The 20,430-nt window shown below is 42.1% G+C and overlaps 2 protein-coding genes across 4 annotated transcripts; both read right to left on the bottom strand.

The window, feature by feature from the left end:
• Positions 1 to 3,150: 3,150 nt before the first annotated feature.
• Positions 3,151 to 8,485, bottom strand: LOC139563254 (TM2 domain-containing protein 3-like). Its single transcript, XM_071381739.1, has 6 exons — positions 8,329 to 8,485; positions 7,921 to 8,016; positions 7,634 to 7,794; positions 7,317 to 7,491; positions 5,848 to 5,923; positions 3,151 to 4,631 (listed from the first exon to the last, which is right to left on the bottom strand). Exons 1-6 carry the CDS (start codon positions 8,462 to 8,464, stop codon positions 4,466 to 4,468), a joined length of 810 nt encoding a protein of 269 aa, XP_071237840.1. The 5' UTR covers positions 8,465 to 8,485; the 3' UTR covers positions 3,151 to 4,465.
• Positions 8,486 to 8,636: 151 nt separating this feature from the next.
• On the bottom strand, positions 8,637 to 20,253 carry LOC139563252 (threonine--tRNA ligase 1, cytoplasmic-like). Of its 3 annotated transcripts, none has more exons than XM_071381731.1 (19): positions 19,900 to 20,253; positions 19,431 to 19,520; positions 19,066 to 19,253; positions 18,694 to 18,817; positions 18,472 to 18,596; positions 18,203 to 18,320; positions 17,968 to 18,032; positions 16,582 to 16,660; positions 16,335 to 16,481; positions 14,720 to 14,818; positions 14,328 to 14,494; positions 13,531 to 13,693; positions 13,181 to 13,318; positions 12,964 to 13,041; positions 12,644 to 12,744; positions 12,183 to 12,287; positions 11,939 to 12,011; positions 9,613 to 9,727; positions 8,637 to 9,414 (listed from the first exon to the last, which is right to left on the bottom strand). In XM_071381731.1, exons 1-19 carry the CDS (start codon positions 20,236 to 20,238, stop codon positions 9,266 to 9,268), a joined length of 2,463 nt encoding a protein of 820 aa, XP_071237832.1. In that variant the 5' UTR covers positions 20,239 to 20,253; the 3' UTR covers positions 8,637 to 9,265. The 3 variants fall into 3 exon arrangements, with proteins under 3 accessions (XP_071237832.1, XP_071237833.1, XP_071237834.1); XM_071381733.1 differs by having other exon boundaries at positions 9,311 to 9,448; positions 19,900 to 20,249; XM_071381732.1 differs by lacking the exon at positions 19,431 to 19,520 and having other exon boundaries at positions 19,900 to 20,247.
• Between the last annotated feature and the right edge of the window lie 177 nt (positions 20,254 to 20,430).

Genomic DNA, 20,430 nt, shown 5'->3' with positions numbered 1-20,430 from the left:
GTAGACCCACTCCAATTTGCTTACCGCCCCAATAGGTCCACAGACGACGCAATCGCAACCAGACGGCACACTGCCCTAACCCATCTGGACAAGAGGAATACCTATGTGAGAATGCTGTTCATCGACTACAGCTCAGCATTTAACACCATGGTACCCTCCAAACTCGTCATCAAGCTCGAGACCCTGGGTCTCGACCCCGCCCTGTGCAACTGGGTACTGGACTTCCTGACGGGATACCCCCAGGTGGTGAGGGTAGGTAACAACACCTCCACCCCGCTGATCCTCAACACTGGGGCCCCACAAGGGTGCGTTCTGAGCCCTCTCCTGTACTCCCTGTTCACCCACGACTGCGTGGCCATGCACGCCTCCAACTCAATCACCAAGTTTGCGGACGACACTACAGTGGTAGGCTTGATTACCAACAACGACGAGACGGCCTACAGGGAGGAGGTGAGGGCCCTCAGAGTGTGGTGTCAGGAAAATAACCTCACACTCAACGTCAACAAAACAAAGGAAATGATTGTGGACTTCAGGAAACAGCAGAGGGAGCACCCCCCTATCCACATCGACGGGACAGTAGTGGAGAGGGTAGTAAGTTTTAAGTTCCTCGGCGTACACATCACGGACAAACTGAATTGGTCCACCCACACAGACAGCGTTGTGAAGAAGGCGCAGCAGCGCCTCTTCAACCTCAGGAGGCTGAAGAAATTCGGCGTGTCACCAAAAGCACTCACAAACTTCTACAGATGCACAATCGAGAGCATCCTGTCGGGCTGTATTACCGCCTGGTACGGCAACTGCTCCGCCCACAACCGTAAGGCTCTCCAGAGGGTAGTGAGGTCTGCACAACGCATCACTGGGGGCAAACTACCTGCCCTCCAGGACACCTACACCACCCGATGTCACAGGAAGGCCATAAAGATCATCAAGGACAACAACCACCCGAGCCACTGCCTGTTCACCCCGCTATCATCCAGAAGGCGAGGTCAGTACAGGTGCATCAAAGCAGGGACCGAGAGACTGAAAAAGCTTCTATCTCAAGGCCATCAGACTGTTAAACAGCCACCACTAACATCGAGTGTCTGCTGCCAACATACTGACTCAACTCCAGCTCACTATAATAATGGAAATTGATCAAAAATGTATCACTAGCCACTTTAAACAATGCCACTTAATATGTTTATGTATATACTGTACTCTATATCATCTACTGCATCTTGCCATCTTTATGTAATACATGTATCACTAGCCACTTTAAACTATGCACTTTTATGTTTACATACCCTACATTACTCATCTCATATGTATATACTGTACTCGATACCATCTACTGCATCTTGCCATCTTTATGTAATACATGTATCACTAGCCACTTTAAACTATGCACTTTTATGTTTACATACCCTACATTACTCATCTCATATGTATATACTGTACTCGATACCATCTACTGCATCTTGCCTATGCCGTTCTGTACCATCACTCATTCATATATCTTTATGTACATATTCTTTATCCCTTTACACTTGTGTGTATAAGGTAGTAGTTGTGGAATTATTAGGTTAGATTACTCGTTGGTTATTACTGCATTGTCGGAACTAGAAGCACAAGCATTTCGCTACACTCGCATTAACATCTGCTAACCATGTGTATGTGACAAATAAAATTTGATTTGATTTGATAGAGAAATTATCTGGCAACCGCTCTCGTGGACATTCCTGCAGTGAGCATGTCAATTGCACGCTCCTTCAAAAGTTGAGACATCTGTGGCATTGTGTTGTGGCATTGTGTTGTGACAAAACTTCACATTTTAGAGTGGCCTTTTGTCCCCAGCACAAGACACACCGTGTAATGATCATACTGTTTAAGTAGCTTCTTGATATGCCACACCTGTCAGGTGGATTAATTATCTTAGCAAAGGAGAAATGCTCACTAACAAGGATGTGCACAAAATTTGAGCGAAATAAGCTTTTTGTGCCTATGGAACATTTCTGTGATCTTTTATTTCAGCTCATGAAACATGGGACGTTTATATTTTTGTTCAGTATGCTGTATAACATCCTAGGAACCAGTAGCCTACTGCTGTTGCTGGGAGATCCAGTGAAATTATGCCAAACGAATTGTTTATTGCATAAGATGGGAATGAATGAACAATCTTTTGTCTTCATCACTCACGATTAGCAATTATAAACTAATCATTGGGGATTTCACTACAATGGAAGTTGTGTTCTGATTCATCTAGCATTGTTAACTCTCAATGGATTTGAACATGCAAATGGCTGTCCTATTACTTAAGAGAACTCACATGTGCTCATAGGAGTAATGATATTCACAATGTTTCCATAAATGTCAATTAACCCAGTAAGACTTTAATTTAATTAAAGAATCACCCTGTTCTGTTCAGCACTGATGGTCTAGTATAACATCCATGATTCGTATCACGGATTGAACAGTATTTTTATGTTTTTATCGGAAATTACTAGGTGATATGGTGGTTCTATTGCCATTGTATTTTAAGATGCTACTCGTTGAGATAAACGTCAGCCTCAACTGAGAACAAGTGTTTGGTTAAAAATACATAACCCAATATGAAACAATTTCTTACAGGTTGTATTCATGCTCAGTGAGATATGTGGCACCGATGATGACTGGCATTTATTATTCTAACTGGGTAGCCTTGCCAGCCAAAATGTAGAGGTGGCGGTCAGTCGATTCAGCTCAAACATTAATGGGCCAAACACTTATATTCTGTTGGAGTTGGTACATAACAGTAAGTGATGTGGGAGAGAGGAACTGGGGAGCGTATACAGACGTTTACTGCAGAACAGCCAATGAGAAGCGCTAACACATGCTAGCAATGCTAGGACCAATGCAGAAGGTATTGTATGTAATATGGTGTATGTATTCACATAACCATTAGTCAGTGAGATGTTGAATTACGGGAGTGAGCTTCTCTTTCTGTATCCAACGGCACTGCCTCAAAGATGTGGCACAGTATCGTTACAATGAGGCAGGGCATTTTACTGTGTGAAAAAGCACAGAGGTGAATTCTAAGTCAATCATCATGGAAATAACAGACCAGATGATTTTGTTTATTCAAGTATGCTTATAATACTAGACAATACTAACACAATAAGACACAAAGCTCAATAACATTTCACAAGTTTAATATTTACAATTTTCTTAAACATCTTTGTCATTACAGTGTTCCATTTTTTTTTTAAATCCAGAACATGAACACATTTTCACCAGAAATATAGGTTACCAGTTTGTGCAGCACACATACTCAAGCTCTGGATATGGGAGGCTACATATCGTAACCATTCGGGCTGGGCGATTAGCGATGAACAATATCATGAAAGTTATATGAAGAACAAAAAGTGTTACACAAGTTCTTTGAAAACAAGTACTAAAACCATTCTGAACCAGTTAGTGACCTAGTTTAAGCCTGCACAGCTTTACAAGAACAGATTGTTGTGTGTTTTGGGCATGCAGAGCTGTAGCGCAATGCCATGTAATGCTGAAATCTGACATATGCAGATCACAGAAGGTTGGTGGCGCCTTAATTGGGGAGGACGGGCTCATGGTAATGTGTGGGGCGGAATAGTATCAAATACGTGGTTTCCATGTGTTTAATGCCATTTGCTCCGTTCCAGTCATTATTATGAGCCGTCCTCCCCTCAACAGCCTCCTGTGGTGCACATCCACAATGCAATAAATATAAATACACAATATAAGCCTCAGGTATAATAACCACCATGTCATTTCCCCAAATCTGTATCCCAACCACATAACACTCCAAAGAAAATAACCGTTCAAGTATTTTTTTGCTGGTTGGTTTGCAGAGAGAACACTGAAAGGTTGATCTGCTATCCACTGATGCACATTACCGTCCACCACACTTAGCAGGTGCCACATGCTTTTACAAAACCTGCAGGGAAGAAACACTGCTTTTCTTCCAAACACTTTTTGTTTCTGTTATCGGTGTTATAATAATAACGAAATGTTGTGTTCCGTAGCCATGGTTACTGGTCTCCTATGCATGACCGTGCAGTGAGTAAGGAGCACCATAGGTGGCTATAGTTACAATATAATTCCAAGTACTGCTCAACTGTGCCTACCACCCATTCTCCAGTCAGTCCGTATCAGCCTGACCAACTCTAATCACTATTAATCAAACAACTCCAAAACGATGCTCAGTGCAGCTTGTATTACAGTATATCAGTGAAGGATGCTTGGCTTGATGATCTAGAGGCGGACCTGACAAGGCTGACCGTGAAGCTGCACTGGTGGCAGATGGGACAAGTCAGTCAGTCTTTGCAGACAGTGGGAGTTTGGGCAGGCAGACAGTGTGATAATGGGATGGCATCTCCATGGAGTGGATCTTTACAGTCAAACAGTCTAAACTGAAAAGGAGAGGGTATCAACCCTACAACCATCATGGAGTGGGCATCAATCACAGGTCTCAGATGTAGAGGGAGCCATCGGCTGGCCCCACATAGCCCGCCCCAATCAGCAGCACATCAATCAGGGTCCAGATGCCCAGGCCACCGAAGCTGAACAGCTTGCCCAGACCCTCTCTCCACTGGCCTAGATAGAACCGGTCAGCTCCAAATCCACCTAGTGTAATGCTGCAAATAGAAACAACAATAACAACTGGGATTCTACTGGTAACAGTGAAGAGCATAGAAGACAAAGACATCTAAGCGGGAAGGCGCACCATATTGAATGTCGGCCGTAAGCCTGCTTGGTGTTGACAAAGGGTGGCAAGTCAATGTGTACAATCGTCTGGAAATTAAAAGAAAATGACGGCTGATGTTCTGTTGTCAGAGGCGGTAGGACGGACACTCGCTGTTTTTAACCTTCATCATCACAGCTTGTTTTGTCCTTATGTGTCCTGTTGTGCTACCAAGTCACTCATTTACTTTACAAATGAGAGGATTTTCATGAATATTTTTCAAGGATAAAGATGTTTTATAAAAGATTCAAAGTATAAGAAACCCAAAGAAACTATTAGAAATCTATAACACAGGTGGGGTGGTCTTAAAGGGGGGCTGAACTCACCGATTTCCCATGGGTTTCTCTGCTACTCATTAGGAAAAAAGATGTGTCTTGGGGGTGTGGTTCAATGTGGGTGTGTTATGTTAGCTATATCATACCCTGGCCGCTATTGTTGTTTGTCCCTCTACAGTCACCGTAGCTAAAATATTCCAAACAGCCACTGTACTTTCAACAAAGGATTGCGTTACGAACGGCTTAACAACAGCGTAACACAGCATTACAACAATAAGTGATTGGTCAAGAATTCCAAGCTCAGTGCATTATGCATTTCCTCCTTTCTAGAGTATCTTTGATGACAGTTGTGTTTGTGATGCTAACATTAGTTCACGAACGTTTGAGTTGGGAAAAAAACATCAGTTTTTAATGAACAAGTCTTGTTCTTTCAACACAACACTGTCAATTATTGGTAGTTCTGCTGACTATAAAGAAATGGGCAGGGCTGTAGGTTGATTCTGCTGCTACGATTGGGTAGCGTGCACTGCAGCACACGTGCACCTATACTCTGGATGATTTGAGTACTGCAAGCCATGCCAGACAGCGGTCCTGTGTGGGCAGAATTGAAATGTAAACCCAACCCAAGGAAAACGCTGTTGTTCTCGATTCCGTAAATCTCAGTTTTGTAAAATACTGACTTAAAATGTTGTCCTATTTACACTTTGTAGTCAGTTTTGGCACCAAAATAAACGCTTCTGACTAATATCGATGCCACACAGGCCGTTTTCAACCAGATAAGCCCTTTTTTTGTTTCAGCCTTCCCTTAACAGTGTGCTTGTGCAGGAGTCTTACCTGATTGCCAGTGCTGTAGACCACTTGTACCCGCCTGTCCAGTTGCAGTACAAACGTTTCTGAAATACTCTTTTACCTGAGAACAAAAAACAGTTTTAATGAATGCACTGCACAGTATACACTCCCCTCCATACGTATTTGGACAGTATACACTCCCCTCCACACGCACTTGGACAGTATACACTCCCTTCCATACATATTTGGACAGTATACACTCCCCTCCACACGCACTTGGACAGTATACACTCCCTTCCATACATATTTGGACAGTATACACTCCCCTCCATACACATTTGGACAGTATACTCTCCCCTCCATACGTATTTGGACAGTATACACTCCCCTCCACACGCACTTGGACAGTATACACTCCCATACATATTTGGACAGTATACACTCCCCTCCATACACATTTGGACAGTATACACTCCCCTCCATACACATTTGGACAGTGAAGCATTTGGCGCTATACTCCAGCATTTTAGATTTGAGATGTTTTATTTGAGGGTATTTTCATACATATCGGTCTTAAAGCGCTTCCTGTAACTAGTCCCCCCATTTGAAGAAGACATAAGTATTTTTTACAAATTAACTTATAGTGTAGTCAAAAGTTTCGAATTTGGCTCCATATTCCTTGCACGCAAAAACTACATCAAGCTTGTGACTCTACAAACTTGTTGGATGCATTTGCGGTTTGTTTTGCCCAACAGGAACTGAATGGTGAATAATGTCTTGTGCCATTTTGGAGTCACTTTTATTGTAAGTAAGAATAGAAGATGTTTCTGAACACTTCTACATTCATGTGGATGCTAACATGATTATAGATAATCATGACTCAATCATGAATAATGATGAGTGAGAAGTTAGAGGCACAAAGAGCATACCCCCCCAAAAATTATGTTCTCCCCTGTTATTGGTAATGGTGAGAGGTCAGCATGTTTTGTTGTAGTCTCTGAATAACATCTCACTCATTATTCATGATTGTTCTTAATAATGGCATTATCAGGATTAATTGTGTTCAGAAGTATCTTATCTACTCACTTAGAAAGAAAATTATCGTTTACCATTCAGTTACTTTTCGACAAAATATAACCCAGAACACTACCAAAATAAACTATAAATGCATCCAAGGGGTTTGTAGAGTCACAAGCTTGATGTAGTCATTGCATGCAAGGAATATGGGATCAAATACTTAATTTTTGTCAAAATACTTATGACTTCTTCATATGGGTGGGACTACATACATAATGTGCTTTCATTTATAAAATGGTTAAATATACATATAAAAATACCCTCAAATAACAGGTGACATACTTCTAGACTGTTGCCTCATGAAACACTTGATCTCAAATCCAAAATGCTGGAGTAGAGCATTTTCTATTTTATTTATATCACTGTCCAAATACATATGGAGGGACGTGTATGTATTTGAATAATAATGAACCAGACATTGTACAGTAAGTGTATACCTAAGCAGTGTACGTGGTCCAGTACTTGGCAGGTGGCGCTGTAGCGTTTGCGAGGGCAGGCAACGGTCATACAGCTGGTTGAGTTTGAGCACCTGTACTGAGACAGGTCCAGCTGCCAGCAGAACTGGCACGTGATAGACAGGGAGAAGTTGGTCTGCTGCTTCCCCGACGCCACCTGCAAGCAGAGAAAAATAAACAGCATACTGAAGCATCAACAGCACAATGACAAAGTGCTACAATTACATACTTTCTTTGTAAATGGAGTTCCTTGTTCTTTGTCAAGAACAATCGGTGTCCAACTGGCAAACTGAACTCACTGTGCAGTGGACTCCTCTCTTGGCCTTGCAAGAGAAAGACGCTGGTTTGCCATAGCGACAGTTGTGGTGATAGCTGCAGTTGATGCAGTCAGCAGGCAGTCTGTTGCATTGACCCCCACTGGGGCATTTGGAAGCATAGCTGTCTGAATCAGTTGGAGATGCTGCAAAATAATTCACAAGATTATAGGTTGTCCCATGGACTTCATTCAGTAACAGCATACCAAAGAGGCACTGTCAGTGTCATGACAAAAACATCCCATGGGTCGAGGCTGGGGAGGAGATTTTACCAGATGATGGAGCAGGAACCACCGGGCTGGTGATGACAGGCTGAGCATCTCGGCTGTAAGGGGGCTCATGGCCCACGTGTGGGGAGCTCAGGTACCCTGGAAGACAGGAGTTGGCATATAAGGGGGAGGGTGCATCATGTAGCTAGCAGTTATAGCTAGCAAGGTAATAAACACAGCTTGCTGGAGCAATTGTACATTAGTTAGCTAGCTTGCCAGATAAATTACAGTAGGATCAGTAAATTGTTTGTCAGGCGTCTGTATAGACCTGCGTACTACCATTGTGTGGATGTTAGCCATACGTTCTTATTAGCTAGCTAGCTAATGTAATGCCTTACGCTAGCTAACTAGCATCGGGAAAAAAACAATAATCCCACATGAAGCCTAGCCCTGGGATATACATAGCCTTACCATTTACACATTGAAAACATGGATCCAAAAATAACAATATTATGATTCCATGGGCTTTTAGGCAGCGTCTTCTCTCAAATGGCCAAATCTGACTGACTGTAGCCATTGTGCCAACGTAAATCAACTTCAATACCATTGACCCACCCACAAATGTGGGCGATTTAAAGGGGACGCATGAATTTACTTCTTGACGTCAAGATTATTCAAGAGCAGAGAACTCAACAGGGTCAAATGTGTTTTTTTTGTCAGATGAATAATAAAAATTACTTTAATCTCCAATGAATAATACGATTATGAAGGGGAAGCAATACGTTGAGGCAATATTTTATTCCAAGATACAATCCAACAAGAGGACAGAGCTACTTCATGATTTTATTTAATATTTCCCAAAAGTGTTATTTGGCTTACATTGCAACCTTCTTTCAACAACCCAATAAATAACATTCTCATGACATCTTCTTTCATCCACATTCTATCCTTCAGATTAGTGTTAAAAAATATATATATTCTTGCATGGTCTTTCATACACTACACCCCATGGGTGCACGTTTTGGTTTTTGCCACAGCACTACACCGCTGATTCAAATAACCAACTTATTTGAATCAGCTGTGTGGTGCTAGGGCAAAAAAACAAGTTTAGGAAACCCTGCACTACTGTACCAAATACATGATCCCCAATATTGTCTCTCACTTCCTGCACTATTCTTTCAAATTGATTAGACAATCAAAGAAACATACATATTAAACTACTCAAAATACAGAAAGGGTCCGTCAAGTGAGTAGAAAATATTTTATATTTTCAAACATGTCAATACATTTGATCTACCTCTTTCCATGTTTATACTTCCAACACAGACCTCTTGCATTCACATAAAATGTCTATTTTGTTCTTCTTTTGTGAAAGAAAATTATCTGTCATGAAACACCCCATCTCTCCTCAGAACTCCTCCTCAGCATTCCGGCAGCGTGACTCTTTCAACAGGGTCAGGCGAGCCAGCACCTCAGAAACAGACAGCTCTCCATGAACCTTGTTGTCCCTCGTACGTACGTTCACGCTGTTAGTCAGCTTCTCTTTCTCACCGACCACTGCCAAGACACAAAGCAGCTCACAGTCCCCACACTGCCAAATCACAACACACACAGCTGCCCTAACACATTCACATTTTCAACAACATTTCAGTAGTGATGAGTACAATCATGTTTTTGGCAGCTGAAAAAAAATCAGAAAATATTTGAGGGGATTTATGAATGGCAAAAGAAATCTACTATAGTAATCCTTCTTACCCAGGATGAAGTTGTACTGGGCTAACTGGGCATTGCGGATCTTCTTGTTTAGGAGGCAACTGGAGTCGACATCAGCGTCTGCCATGAATCCAGCCTCCACAAACTGTTTACACATCTGAACGACAGAATTACCACTCAGTAAAAACAAATTCATAAAAAATGACAAAGATGAACTGATAAAATGGAACTGGCAACAGACATGCAGGTTTATATAATGATAGACAATGATGAATGTGCAGCATCATGAACAGGGCCAGCTTAATTCAGGGGCTTCCCGGGGCTGAAGCCCCTGGGGCCCAAGAGGCAAATATATTTTTTCAAAAATACTAAGAAAATATACTGAATATATTATACATGCATAATTTTGTAAAAATATTTACTACAACCACAATAGGACTCATCAGCCCGCTCTCAATAAGTGTTGACAGCCTGCTGCTGCCGCTCTGCTAATCATCAGATGGGAGACGTGGTAAGGGGCCCATGTGGGTAACTGGGGGACCCTGCCTTTATTGGGTAACTGCATAAATAAATAAATGTGACTGGTCAATTGCGTGAGTCAGGGCAGGGCCCAAGCCCGTAATAGTCTTAAAAAAAATAAAAAATTAATCACACTGAAGAAAAATACAAGACGCTACATATAAAGTGTTGGTCCCATGTTTCACGAGCTGAAATAAAAGATCAAGACATTTTCCATACGCACAAAAAGTTTCTCTCAAATTTTGTACATCCCTGTTAGTATTTATCCTTTGCCAAGATAATTGATCCACCTGACAGAAGCTGATTAAACAGCATGATCATTACACAGGTCCACCTTGTACTGGGGACAAAAGGCCTTCCATGGCCTGCATACTCACCCACTGAGCATGTATGAGATGCTCTGGATCTATGTGTACGACAGTGTTCCAGATCCCACAACTTCGCACAGCCATTGAAGAGGACTGGGACAACATTCCACAGGCCACAATCAACTGCCTGATTAACTCTATGCAAAGGAGATGTGTCGCACTGGATGAGGCAAATGGTGGTCACACCAGATACTGACTGGTCCACGCCCCTATTTTTTCTTTCTTTAAATTATACTTTATCCAACCACAGGAGCTGCTCTCAATGTTTTAAAATACACCAGAGCATAATTTAGCCATAGAGGATCAATAGTTTAAAAAAAATAACAGTATTTATTTTTATCACATGCCAAAATAAAGGAAACACCAACATAAAGTGTCTTAAGTGTGTTGCGCCACCATGAGCTGCCAGAACAGCTTCAATGCGCCTTGGCATAGATTTTACAAGTGGACCTAAACCATGCCAAGAAACTGCACCCCACACCATATCATATACTATGAATCCCTTGTTTACTGAAGTGTTTCCTTTATTTTGGTATTTACCGGTATGCCTACAGTCAGGAAGGCTGCAGTTTGGACAGCATGCGCACCAAATATACAGCTTTTTGCATTGTGGCCATAGAATATAATCCATAGAAGGGCTTTGTAACCTCTTACCCTGGCAATTTGACTGTTAAACTCATGGGTACACTAGCAATGGATGCCAGTTCTGACTAATGGGAACTGCCATCTATGGATTATATTTCTATGGTTGGTTGCAGCTGTCGGTTTGCCTTTTGCAGATTTCAAAATACAATTGCTGGAAAAACGTACAGTTTGCCTACTGCTGAAAAGAGAAGACTAATCTGTAGAACCAATAGAAATAAATGATTCTCAACAACTCCTAATTGTTTGTGAACAGCAGCACTGTTTTTCAAAGTAGCTCATCTTGAGATAGCCGATGTGCTCGTCATGGCAATAGCCAATCACCGTGAGTAGCTTATGGTTTAATCTTCATTAGTTGAGTCACTGGACATGTTATTTAGAAGCCTACTTTATTTATTTATTTCCTCCAATGTGTCGCTTCACTGGCCTGGGTTATTGTTTGAATTCAAGACCAGATTGATCTCAGTTTGTCAGAGTAGCCACTCATTTTGGTCATTTGTGTGGTATTAAAAAAGATTCAGCTGTCTTCTAAAAGGACGATTTTTTTCGGACCCTGAATTATTTTGTATTTTTTAAATCACTGTATGGAAATTCTAAAAACACCTCTGCTCAATTGTAGCCTATGCCACGTGACAAACGTTCTGACTTTATTATAAAGAGGCTTTTTCTTCAACACTAAATTTCCCACGCATTGAATTTGCATCTTGGCACACAGATTTGTTTACAGAAAATGATGTGCCGGGAAGGGGGAGGGCCTATGATTTCTTAATCCGGCCCTGATCATAAACGGTAGAAATATGAAAGGAAGACAAGTTTGAGAAATAGAAGGCTCGGATTACCCTCCTGGCATATTCTTCACAGGTAGGGTTGACAGGTACAAACATCACCTGACGTGGGGACAGCCAGAGGGGCCTGGAGAAGAAACACAATATGGGCTGGATAAGTAGCAAATAAAAACACTATATATACACATAATTAAGACATTTAAGGGCAGAAAAAACATCTATATACATGACTTATTTTCCAGTCTATGATTGCATCTTATGTAACTCAACAAATTCATTGGTCCTCTTTGCTACTCACCATTTCCCTGCGTAGTTCTCAGTGAGGATGGCTATCATCCTCTCCACAGAGCCCAGAATGGCCCGGTGGATGATGACCGGTCTCGCTTTGTCATCCCCGTCCTTCCTGCATGTCACAGGATTCAACATCAATATCAGTCACAGCACCACTTCATGCTCAAATATAACTACGTATTTAACCATTATTTATTCAACCTTATTTGTAGAAGTTAGTCTCATCGAGATGTCTTACCGGTCAAACATATTTTTGAAAATAATTTATACAGTTGTTTACAGAGCTTCATAATGTTCTCTACCTCATTAAAAATCCAACTTTAAAGGACTTTTAAATCAACTGTCTAGTACAAAGTATTCAGGTGAGAACTCGTATTGAAGGAGGGATTAATGACTAATCTTGCTTCCTATAACAGGATACAGACTCAGCACTGTGTCACGACTAGTTTGATTAGGTGACTCACTCACCCTACAAAGGTCAGGTTAAAGCGGATGGGAAGCTGGAAGTCCAGCTGAATGGTTGCACATTGATGATACCGGCCAATAGCATCTTTGATCTTAATGTCAATCTGAAATGGCACAACAAAAGTATTACATGGTTTTCCTTCCTGAGAGTTTTAGACCATATTTCATTGAAGGGGGAATGCAATATCTATCAGGGAAATATCCATGGCTATAATAGCTACAAACCTTTATTACATTGATTTCCTGAGAATTCTAGACCTTATTTAATTGCAGGGGTAAAAAAAATATATAGCAAGGAAATATCAGCTGCTGTAATTACAAACCTTGGGTCCATAGAAAGCACCGTCCCCGGGGTTTAGTTTCCATGGTTCCCCAAACTCATTCAGGCTGTTCTCCAGTTGCTTTCAAACAGAGGGAATCAATTAACATACAATTAAAATATATCCTGGTTCATTTCGTGCAAGTCATTCTTTCTTAAAAATTGTGTTTCCTTACGCGACATTTCAATAATATTTTATGGACACGCATGTTTAATTGTACCTTCTCAGCCTGGTTCCAGACAGCGATATCTCCTAGGTACTTCTCTGGACGGGTTGAAAGGTGCAGCTGGAAAGAGAAGCCAAAGACGTCATAGACACAGCGGAGGAAGTCCAGACAGCCCTTCATCTCAGACTCAATCTGCAGGAGAGAGAAAGGGAATACAGAGGGTCATCTGAATGGCGAGGAGGTTAAGTACCCAGCAGGGATAGGGTCAATTCCATTTCAAGAAGAAATTATGAAAATTGGAACAGTCCATTTACTTCCTGATTTGAAATTGACCCCAACCCTGGTACGTAGCTACTTTAATAAGATGTTCCTCTTCAATATCCATAGCTGGTCTGGTCACCTACCTGTTCCATGGTGCAGAAGATGTGAGCATCATCCTGTTGGAAGCGGCGCACCCTCGTAAGGCCGGTGAGTGTCCCTGATAGCTCGTTCCTATGGAGCACCCCGAAATCAGCCAGTCTCAGAGGCAGCTCCCTCCACGACCGAGGTCTGTGGCTGAACATCAGACTGAGGAAGAAGAGGATCCAGGAGAAGAAGGTAGACGGAAAAAGAGGGTGATGAATGAGAAGATATGCAGTTGAAGCAATGGTAGTAGTTAAGGTTACATAAATGCTTTGAAAGTCCCTTCCTTATAAACCATCATATCTTCATATTAACCAATAACAATAACATAACACCTTTCCCAGACAAAGGTTAAGCCTAGTATTGTAGTAAAGTTATTTCATTGGATATTCTCCATTGAGCATGGTTTTTAGTCTAGTAAGTAATCAAGTAGCCTTGCATCTCCTGTTTCTGCAGGAGAAATCAATGTAATTAAAGGTTTGTAGCTATTATAGCCATGGATATTTCCCTGATAGATATTGCGATATTGAGGCTGCTTGATGTAGAAGTACACGCAATGGAGACTACGCTAGTCTATGGCGGGGCCTTACCCCCAATTTATCTCCTAATGCTGAGTTCCAAGCAGACACATTGGGTCCCATTTTTACAGTTTTTGGTATAACTTGGCCCGGGGATTAAACTGAACCTTCCAATCTCAGGGAGGGCACTAACCACAAGGCCACGGAGTTGTTGTTTTTGTCCAGGACCAGGCTTGACACGTGTCCGGGAAATCGTCCCAATAACCAACGAATGTACCTACCAGTGTCCGGGACAGTTCATGGGCTTCAGTGCAAAGTTGTCCTGCTCCACTGGGAAGGAGTACATGTTGTCGCTGTAGTGCTGCCAGTGGCCTGAAGTCTCCCACAGCTTACTGTTATAGATGTTAGGAGAGGCCACCTCCTGAAAACCTCTTCTACAGTATTCCTCCTGCAAAGCACATTCACCAGATCACAGCAAGACTGAGTGGTACTTAACTTCAGCATTCTTTCGGTTACTATGGTTATAAAGCACCAAAGTAGTCCATGAACATGCTATAATTGGGAATTCTACAGGTGGGTATTGTTGTATCTTGGCAGAAGATGGACGGATTGCTTCTCTGCCTTTTGACTGTGATCAGGTGTAGGTGGTTGAGGCTGGTTGGTCTCGTCTTACCCTGATGAAGTCAGTGAGTGTGTTGTACAGGTAGGCTCCACGCGGGAGGAAGAAGCAGCTGCCAGGGCTCAGGTCATGGAAAAAAAACAGTTCCTGTTCCTGTTGTACAGTAGAGACATAGTGTAAGCTCAAAGACTTCACAGATTGACAGTTACAGATAGTGAGGCAGCTCCTCCTCTCTGTGGGGAACATGTTAAATCAAACGACAGCAAATCTGTCCATGAACGACACCCACAGACATGTCCTCTACTTCTAAACCTTCAACTTCTAAATGAAAAGGATCACACCATCATAGGAGTAACATGTTTAAAAATGACTTTAGACTTTGTCCCCCTGGATAACAACAATGAAAATAAAAGCAGCAGTGAGTCCATAGTTTAATATAGAGATCAGTGTTGTGTTGTAATCAGTTGTGGCTGGGCCGTGGGGTTGCTGCCATCTGTGTCTCCCGCAGGGAGGATAGATCCAGCCTGCCTGAGGACCAGCTGGAGCTCACATAGTATGACTCACTGATACATCATGCAGTTAGACACACAGCACCCCCCACAGGAACAACCAAGCAACAACAGTAAGCACACAGAGCTTAAAGCGTCCACATACTTCCCAGTCTAAACAGTTCCGAAGAGTTTGTGCATATATTATGAAGACATTATGTTTTTGTTCGTTTTGGACTTCGGTAAGGGTTTTTTCGGCTGTTTGGGCACACAACATTTTTTCGAGGGCAGCCGAACTTCGAAAGCCAAAGTATACGCCCCTTCGTCCATGAGTGGTCAACTTTAGGGATTCTTCAATAAAGTCTTTGTTGTCATTCAACTAGAGATGACTCGTTTTCATGTACATTTTTTAATTGAGAAATACTGCACCAAAGCATCTTAGTTAGATGTAAAATTGCGCGACTAAGATCTCCTCGGCAAAAACGTCAAAACTAAAGAAATCTGTTAATTAATTTTCTTAGATTAATTCTGACTATTTTGAGGTGTATACTGGCTACGGAGTCTCAAAATGGCCAAACAGTACTATTTCCACTTTTTCTAATTTTCCAAGCGAAGGTCTAGCCACCAGGCGAACTGAAGCTTGCTGACGCCTTTAGGTCTGTTTGTAAAATACAGAGTAAATTACAGTGATTTGTCACAGTTCTGTAACTCACTTTGGATAAAAGTGACCGCTAAAATAAACAGAACAAAAATATAAAAACGCAACATGTAAAGTGCTGGTCCTATATTTCATGAGTTGAAATAAAATATCCCCAAAAAGTATTTGTCTGTAATGAAGCCCTTTTGTGGGGAAAAAAATATTTTGATGGCTGGGCCAGTTCGTGGACCTCTGCCCTCCCAGTCACACCCATGGCTGCGCCCCTGCCCAGTCATGTGAAATCCATAGATTAGGACATAATTCAATTATTTCAATTGACCGATTTCCTTATATGAAATGTAATTCAACAATAACTTTGAAATTGTTGCATTAATATTTTTGTTCAGTATATATGAACATATTATATCATTATATTAATTGAGGGTCTATTTCAATGGCTGTGTTTAGAAAACCAAACACCTAAACCAACTAGTCGTCTTCCTCAGTCAACCCCCAAAGTGACCCCCCCACAGTGAAGACTGACCTTTCCAATCTTCCGATGGTCTCTGTTCCTAGCCTCCTCCTGAAAGCGTTCCCACTCCTTCAGCATCTTGGAGTCTGGGAAGGAGATGCCGTAGATACGCTGCAGGGTCTCCATGTCCGAACGGCCCTCCCAGTACGTAGAAGAGTTCTGTCGATATTACAGGAAAGGAGTGGAGAGGAGATACTATGACATTGTTTTTCACCTTAAGAAGTGATTGGATATTGTAGTCTGTGTGTGCATCACATACCTTGTAGATCTTCAAGGCTTTAATCTTTCCTGTGTGTCTTACATGGGGCCCACGACACAGGTCAATCAGAGGCCCACATCTAAAACAGTAGATAACTCATTTTAGCAGGGCATGGACCAGTGAGGGTCTTCAAATTCATTCAAAAAGCAGTTTACCATAATATATTATAGACAAATCCTTCGCATTAGGCACATTTGTGACTGATTTAGAATTTGATGTACATTCCAAAGATTTATGTGAAGGATTCAAAACAAGAGGGTATAAAGAAGAATTATTGGACAATTCCGTTAAGACAAACTGAGTGGAATGCATTATTGCAACCACGTCAAAGGAATCCCTCTCCTCCCTCTTAACTTTTGTGTCCACCTTCAGTTCCATTTCAAGGTCGATCAAGGAAGTGGTTAATAGACATTGTCACATATTACACAGCGACCCCAGCTTTGGTAAAGCATTTGAATCCCTCCCGAGGTTTTGCTATAAGAGACACTCAAATTTACGGGATTGTTTAGTACGGTCAGATTTGCCTAATAAAAAAAGCATTGCATTTCATGTCTATCATTCCTGATGGCAGTTTCCTTGTCACAACTGTCCACTGTTATGCCATGATCAGAGGGAACTCTCTTATCCATCCCCATTCGAGTGGGAGGATAAAGGTTTGAGGTAGAATAACATGTAACACAAAATATGTTGTATATCTACTTAAGTGTGTTCCTGTGACTTTAATGTTGTGGGTAAGACCAAACAGGAACTTAAGACAAGGATATGTGAGCATAAGAGCTCCATTCGCAACCATGGAGAGAAAAAAATTACCTGTTGCCAGAAATTTCAACAGCCATAATCATGAACTAAGTGCCTTACGTTATATGGGCATTGAATTGGTGAAAGCGCCACATAGGATAGGAGATAGGGATCAATTACCTCTCCAATGAAAGACATATTGGATAGACCGCTTGACCACTCTATCCCCAGCAGGAATGGTCTTTATCTTGTTTTTTTTTGTACTAGGTTATAAATATGCCAAATATTTAGGTAATGACATCATGTATTTGTATTGTGTGTCTATAGATCTTTATTTGATTGTCATGTTTCCCCCACAGCTCCCTCTGCTGGGATCTCTTGATTGGGCCAATACTGTCTGAATTTATAATTATGCCCACCTGTGTGGTCTTGTTGGTGTGACATTGATTGCTATTGCCTTGCACGCTGAAGGGCTCATACCCGCAACGTTCATGCAGCAATAAAAATGTCAATTTAAGTTAATTTACCGGAGTGCAGTCCTATTTTTTGTTCTTCAAATTCACCAACATGTTAAACTAGTCTTCTGAATAGTTTCTGTACACCAAATAATATTCTGTGATTTACAACTAAACATCAAGAGCTGCTTACCTGTAGACTGTTGTAGTGGGTGTGGTGACTTTCTCATTCAGAATGCGACACTTGAATTTGTTGTACTGAAAATATGGACGCAAACAGATAGGAAATAAATAAATACCAATTGCTGCCAATCTACTCACAACCCCAATGAAAAAGAAACATCTATAACACATTATATAATCGAGCTACAATCTTTCACCAGAGGGTGGAGAGATGCCAATGTAGTGTACAGGTCCTCTCATCTCACCTTGAACATCTTCAGTAGGGTCTCCTTGCTGACCTCCAGCCTCTCGAAGGGCTGTTTCTCCTTCACCACAGACTTGCACAGCGCCTCCAGGTACTCAAACTCTGTACTCGACACACCCCTGGCCAGGAGAGGACACAGGTCAAACAGAACCCTCAGTAACAACACACCTGTCATAGGCTACTCACTACACCAGCTCTGTATCATTTCTGCTCATTACTTTATAAAGGAGACTAGAAGCTTATTTTTTCTTAACAATGATAGATGCTTACTGGGGTCCATCGAGGAACATGTCATAGTAGAAGCCATTCTCAATGGGTGGTCCATAACACAGACAGCCTCCATAGAAACGCTCCATGGCCTCACCAAGGATGTGAGCACTGGAGTGCCAGTACACCTGAAACAAGGAGCGGAAACATCTCTGTTACTACCTCCAAGAACAAAGACTATAGAGATTAGAGAGTATGATAGCCCAGAGGGCACATTATACTCACAGCCTGGGCATCATCATTGTCAAAGCGCAGGATCTCCAGTGAGCAGCTCTTCTCCAGAGGTCTATCCAGGTCCCACAGGTCCCCGTTCACCTGGGAAATCACTGCATTGTCAGCCAGGCCCTGACTGAGAGAAATACGATATACCACCATCACCACATAGTTATCATGTGTTGATACAAACAATGGCAAAGACAGAGGTGTGCAACTGATGTCTCCAAGTAACATCATGATCCTCCTTGTCCCAGATTTGTCTATGCTGCCAACTTCTACGGACATTTTTGCCATGACAATTGCCATAGGAGTTGACTGCACAGCACAAAAAAGATATGGGACAAGGATATCATGGTCCAAGATAAGCTCCAGATCCCTCACCTGATGCCACAGGCCAGCTGGTAGGGGGTAGTGACCCAGGCCTGACCCTCCACCCTACGTCCATCTGGCAGCTCCACAGTGATGGGCTGGCTGTCTGCAGCTCTCCTGGCCAGCAGGGCATCGCTCTCCTTTTTCAGCTCCTCATACAGCTGCATGCGCTCTGAGATGTAGCCAGGCCACGGTTTCAGCTGGAAAGAGTAACATGGTGATTTATAGGAACTTATGGAAAGAAACTGGGGGGAATTATTTGGGTATTGGTAAGGATATTGCACAAGTTTGAAGGAACGCTTGATTGCATGCATGGGACTTCTAGAATAGATGTATGGGATATTGGACCTTTGGAAGGTAATGTTCCTAATCATTACCTCTCTGCCACCACCCCCTCCCTGTGCCTTCTCTGGCTTCTCCTTCTTGTTGTTCTTATCAACAACAGGTTTGGTCTCATGGGTTTCTGCCTGCACAGAGGTTAAAAATCAAACGTTTGGTTTATAGGTGAGCAAAAACATGCAAATATTGTCATTGACATTCCACTTAGTGTAAACCACAATAAATAACTGTTGTCTTATATCCATATGATATTCCATAAGCATGTTCAGGGGACTACACCCAGAGCTGTCAACCTATTTCGAGACCAGGGGCAGGGGAGGGTTAGGCAAAAGGTTGGCAGCGTGGTTAGGTTAAAAATCAAATGTTAAGATAATTGTATAAATGGGCGGGGTTTAGGCATAATTATGACTGTAGCCATGGAAGCTACTGGCTGGACTAGGACAGCAAGCTACAGGTCACATACAACAGCCACACAATTTACATGCACTAAGGTGGTTAGCTAGCTACCTTATTATTATCATAATTGCGGTTATTTGGCTGTTGTTGTTCTTTCCCTGTCTTCTTCTCCTGGCCTTTGTTGGTGCCCCCCTTGCCCTGTCCCTCCAGGGCGAGTTCTTCCTGGAGACCCTGGCGGAGGTGCACGAGACGAAATTTGAGCTTCTCATTCTCGCTCCGTAAGCTCTCCAGCTCCGGAGAACTGGCGAGAATGCTGGCGACCTCTGGACCACCATTTAGCCCGTCTCGTAGGAGGCTAAATTCCCGAGTGAGAAGCTCTATCTGGTTCTCTTGCGCGGTCAAACGTGCTGCCATGCACTCCGCCATCTTTAAATTACTATTCTCTTTCATCAGCAACTGGGAATAGGGTCTTCCTGTCATCAACAGTGAATGGGAATGGAGTCATAGCGCCCTCTTGTGCTTTAGTTTTGTGTTGTAACTTTCACATTTTAACAATCAGTTCATGTCAGCTTGATGCTGCTATTGTAAAAGCCACATACATAGCAAGAGTTTTACTGTAGCAAGGACTGATTACTATTTCAA

The sequence above is a fragment of the Salvelinus alpinus genome, chromosome 33 (genome assembly GCF_045679555.1).
Source record: "Salvelinus alpinus chromosome 33, SLU_Salpinus.1, whole genome shotgun sequence".
In the NCBI taxonomy this organism is placed as follows: domain Eukaryota; kingdom Metazoa; phylum Chordata; class Actinopteri; order Salmoniformes; family Salmonidae; genus Salvelinus; species Salvelinus alpinus.
Note: the sequence above shows the minus strand (reverse complement) of the source record. Positions and strands in the feature narration are given on the sequence as shown.

Bases quoted from the DNA above. Each gene is read 5' to 3' on its own strand.
- LOC139563252 (XM_071381731.1), bottom strand. From the start codon at position 20,238: ATGAAAGAGAATAGTAATTTAAAGATGGCGGAGTGCATGGCAGCACGT. The intron at 19,254-19,430 runs GTAATGATTAGG...TACTCTTTCCAG, and splicing joins GAGGGGGTGGTGGCAGAGAG to CTGAAACCGTGGCCTGGCTA. The intron at 9,728-11,938 runs GTAATCCGAGCC...TCTGTCGTTCAG, and splicing joins GTGAAGAATATGCCAGGAGG to ATGTGTAAACAGTTTGTGGA.
- LOC139563254 (XM_071381739.1), bottom strand. From the start codon at position 8,464: ATGGTATTGAAGTTGATTTACGTTGGCACAATGGCTACAGTCAGTCAG. The intron at 8,017-8,328 runs GTAAGGCTATGT...CCTGTCTTCCAG, and splicing joins ATGTTTTCAATGTGTAAATG to GGTACCTGAGCTCCCCACAC. The intron at 4,632-5,847 runs GTAAGACTCCTG...TTCTATTTGCAG, and splicing joins TCTACAGCACTGGCAATCAG to CATTACACTAGGTGGATTTG.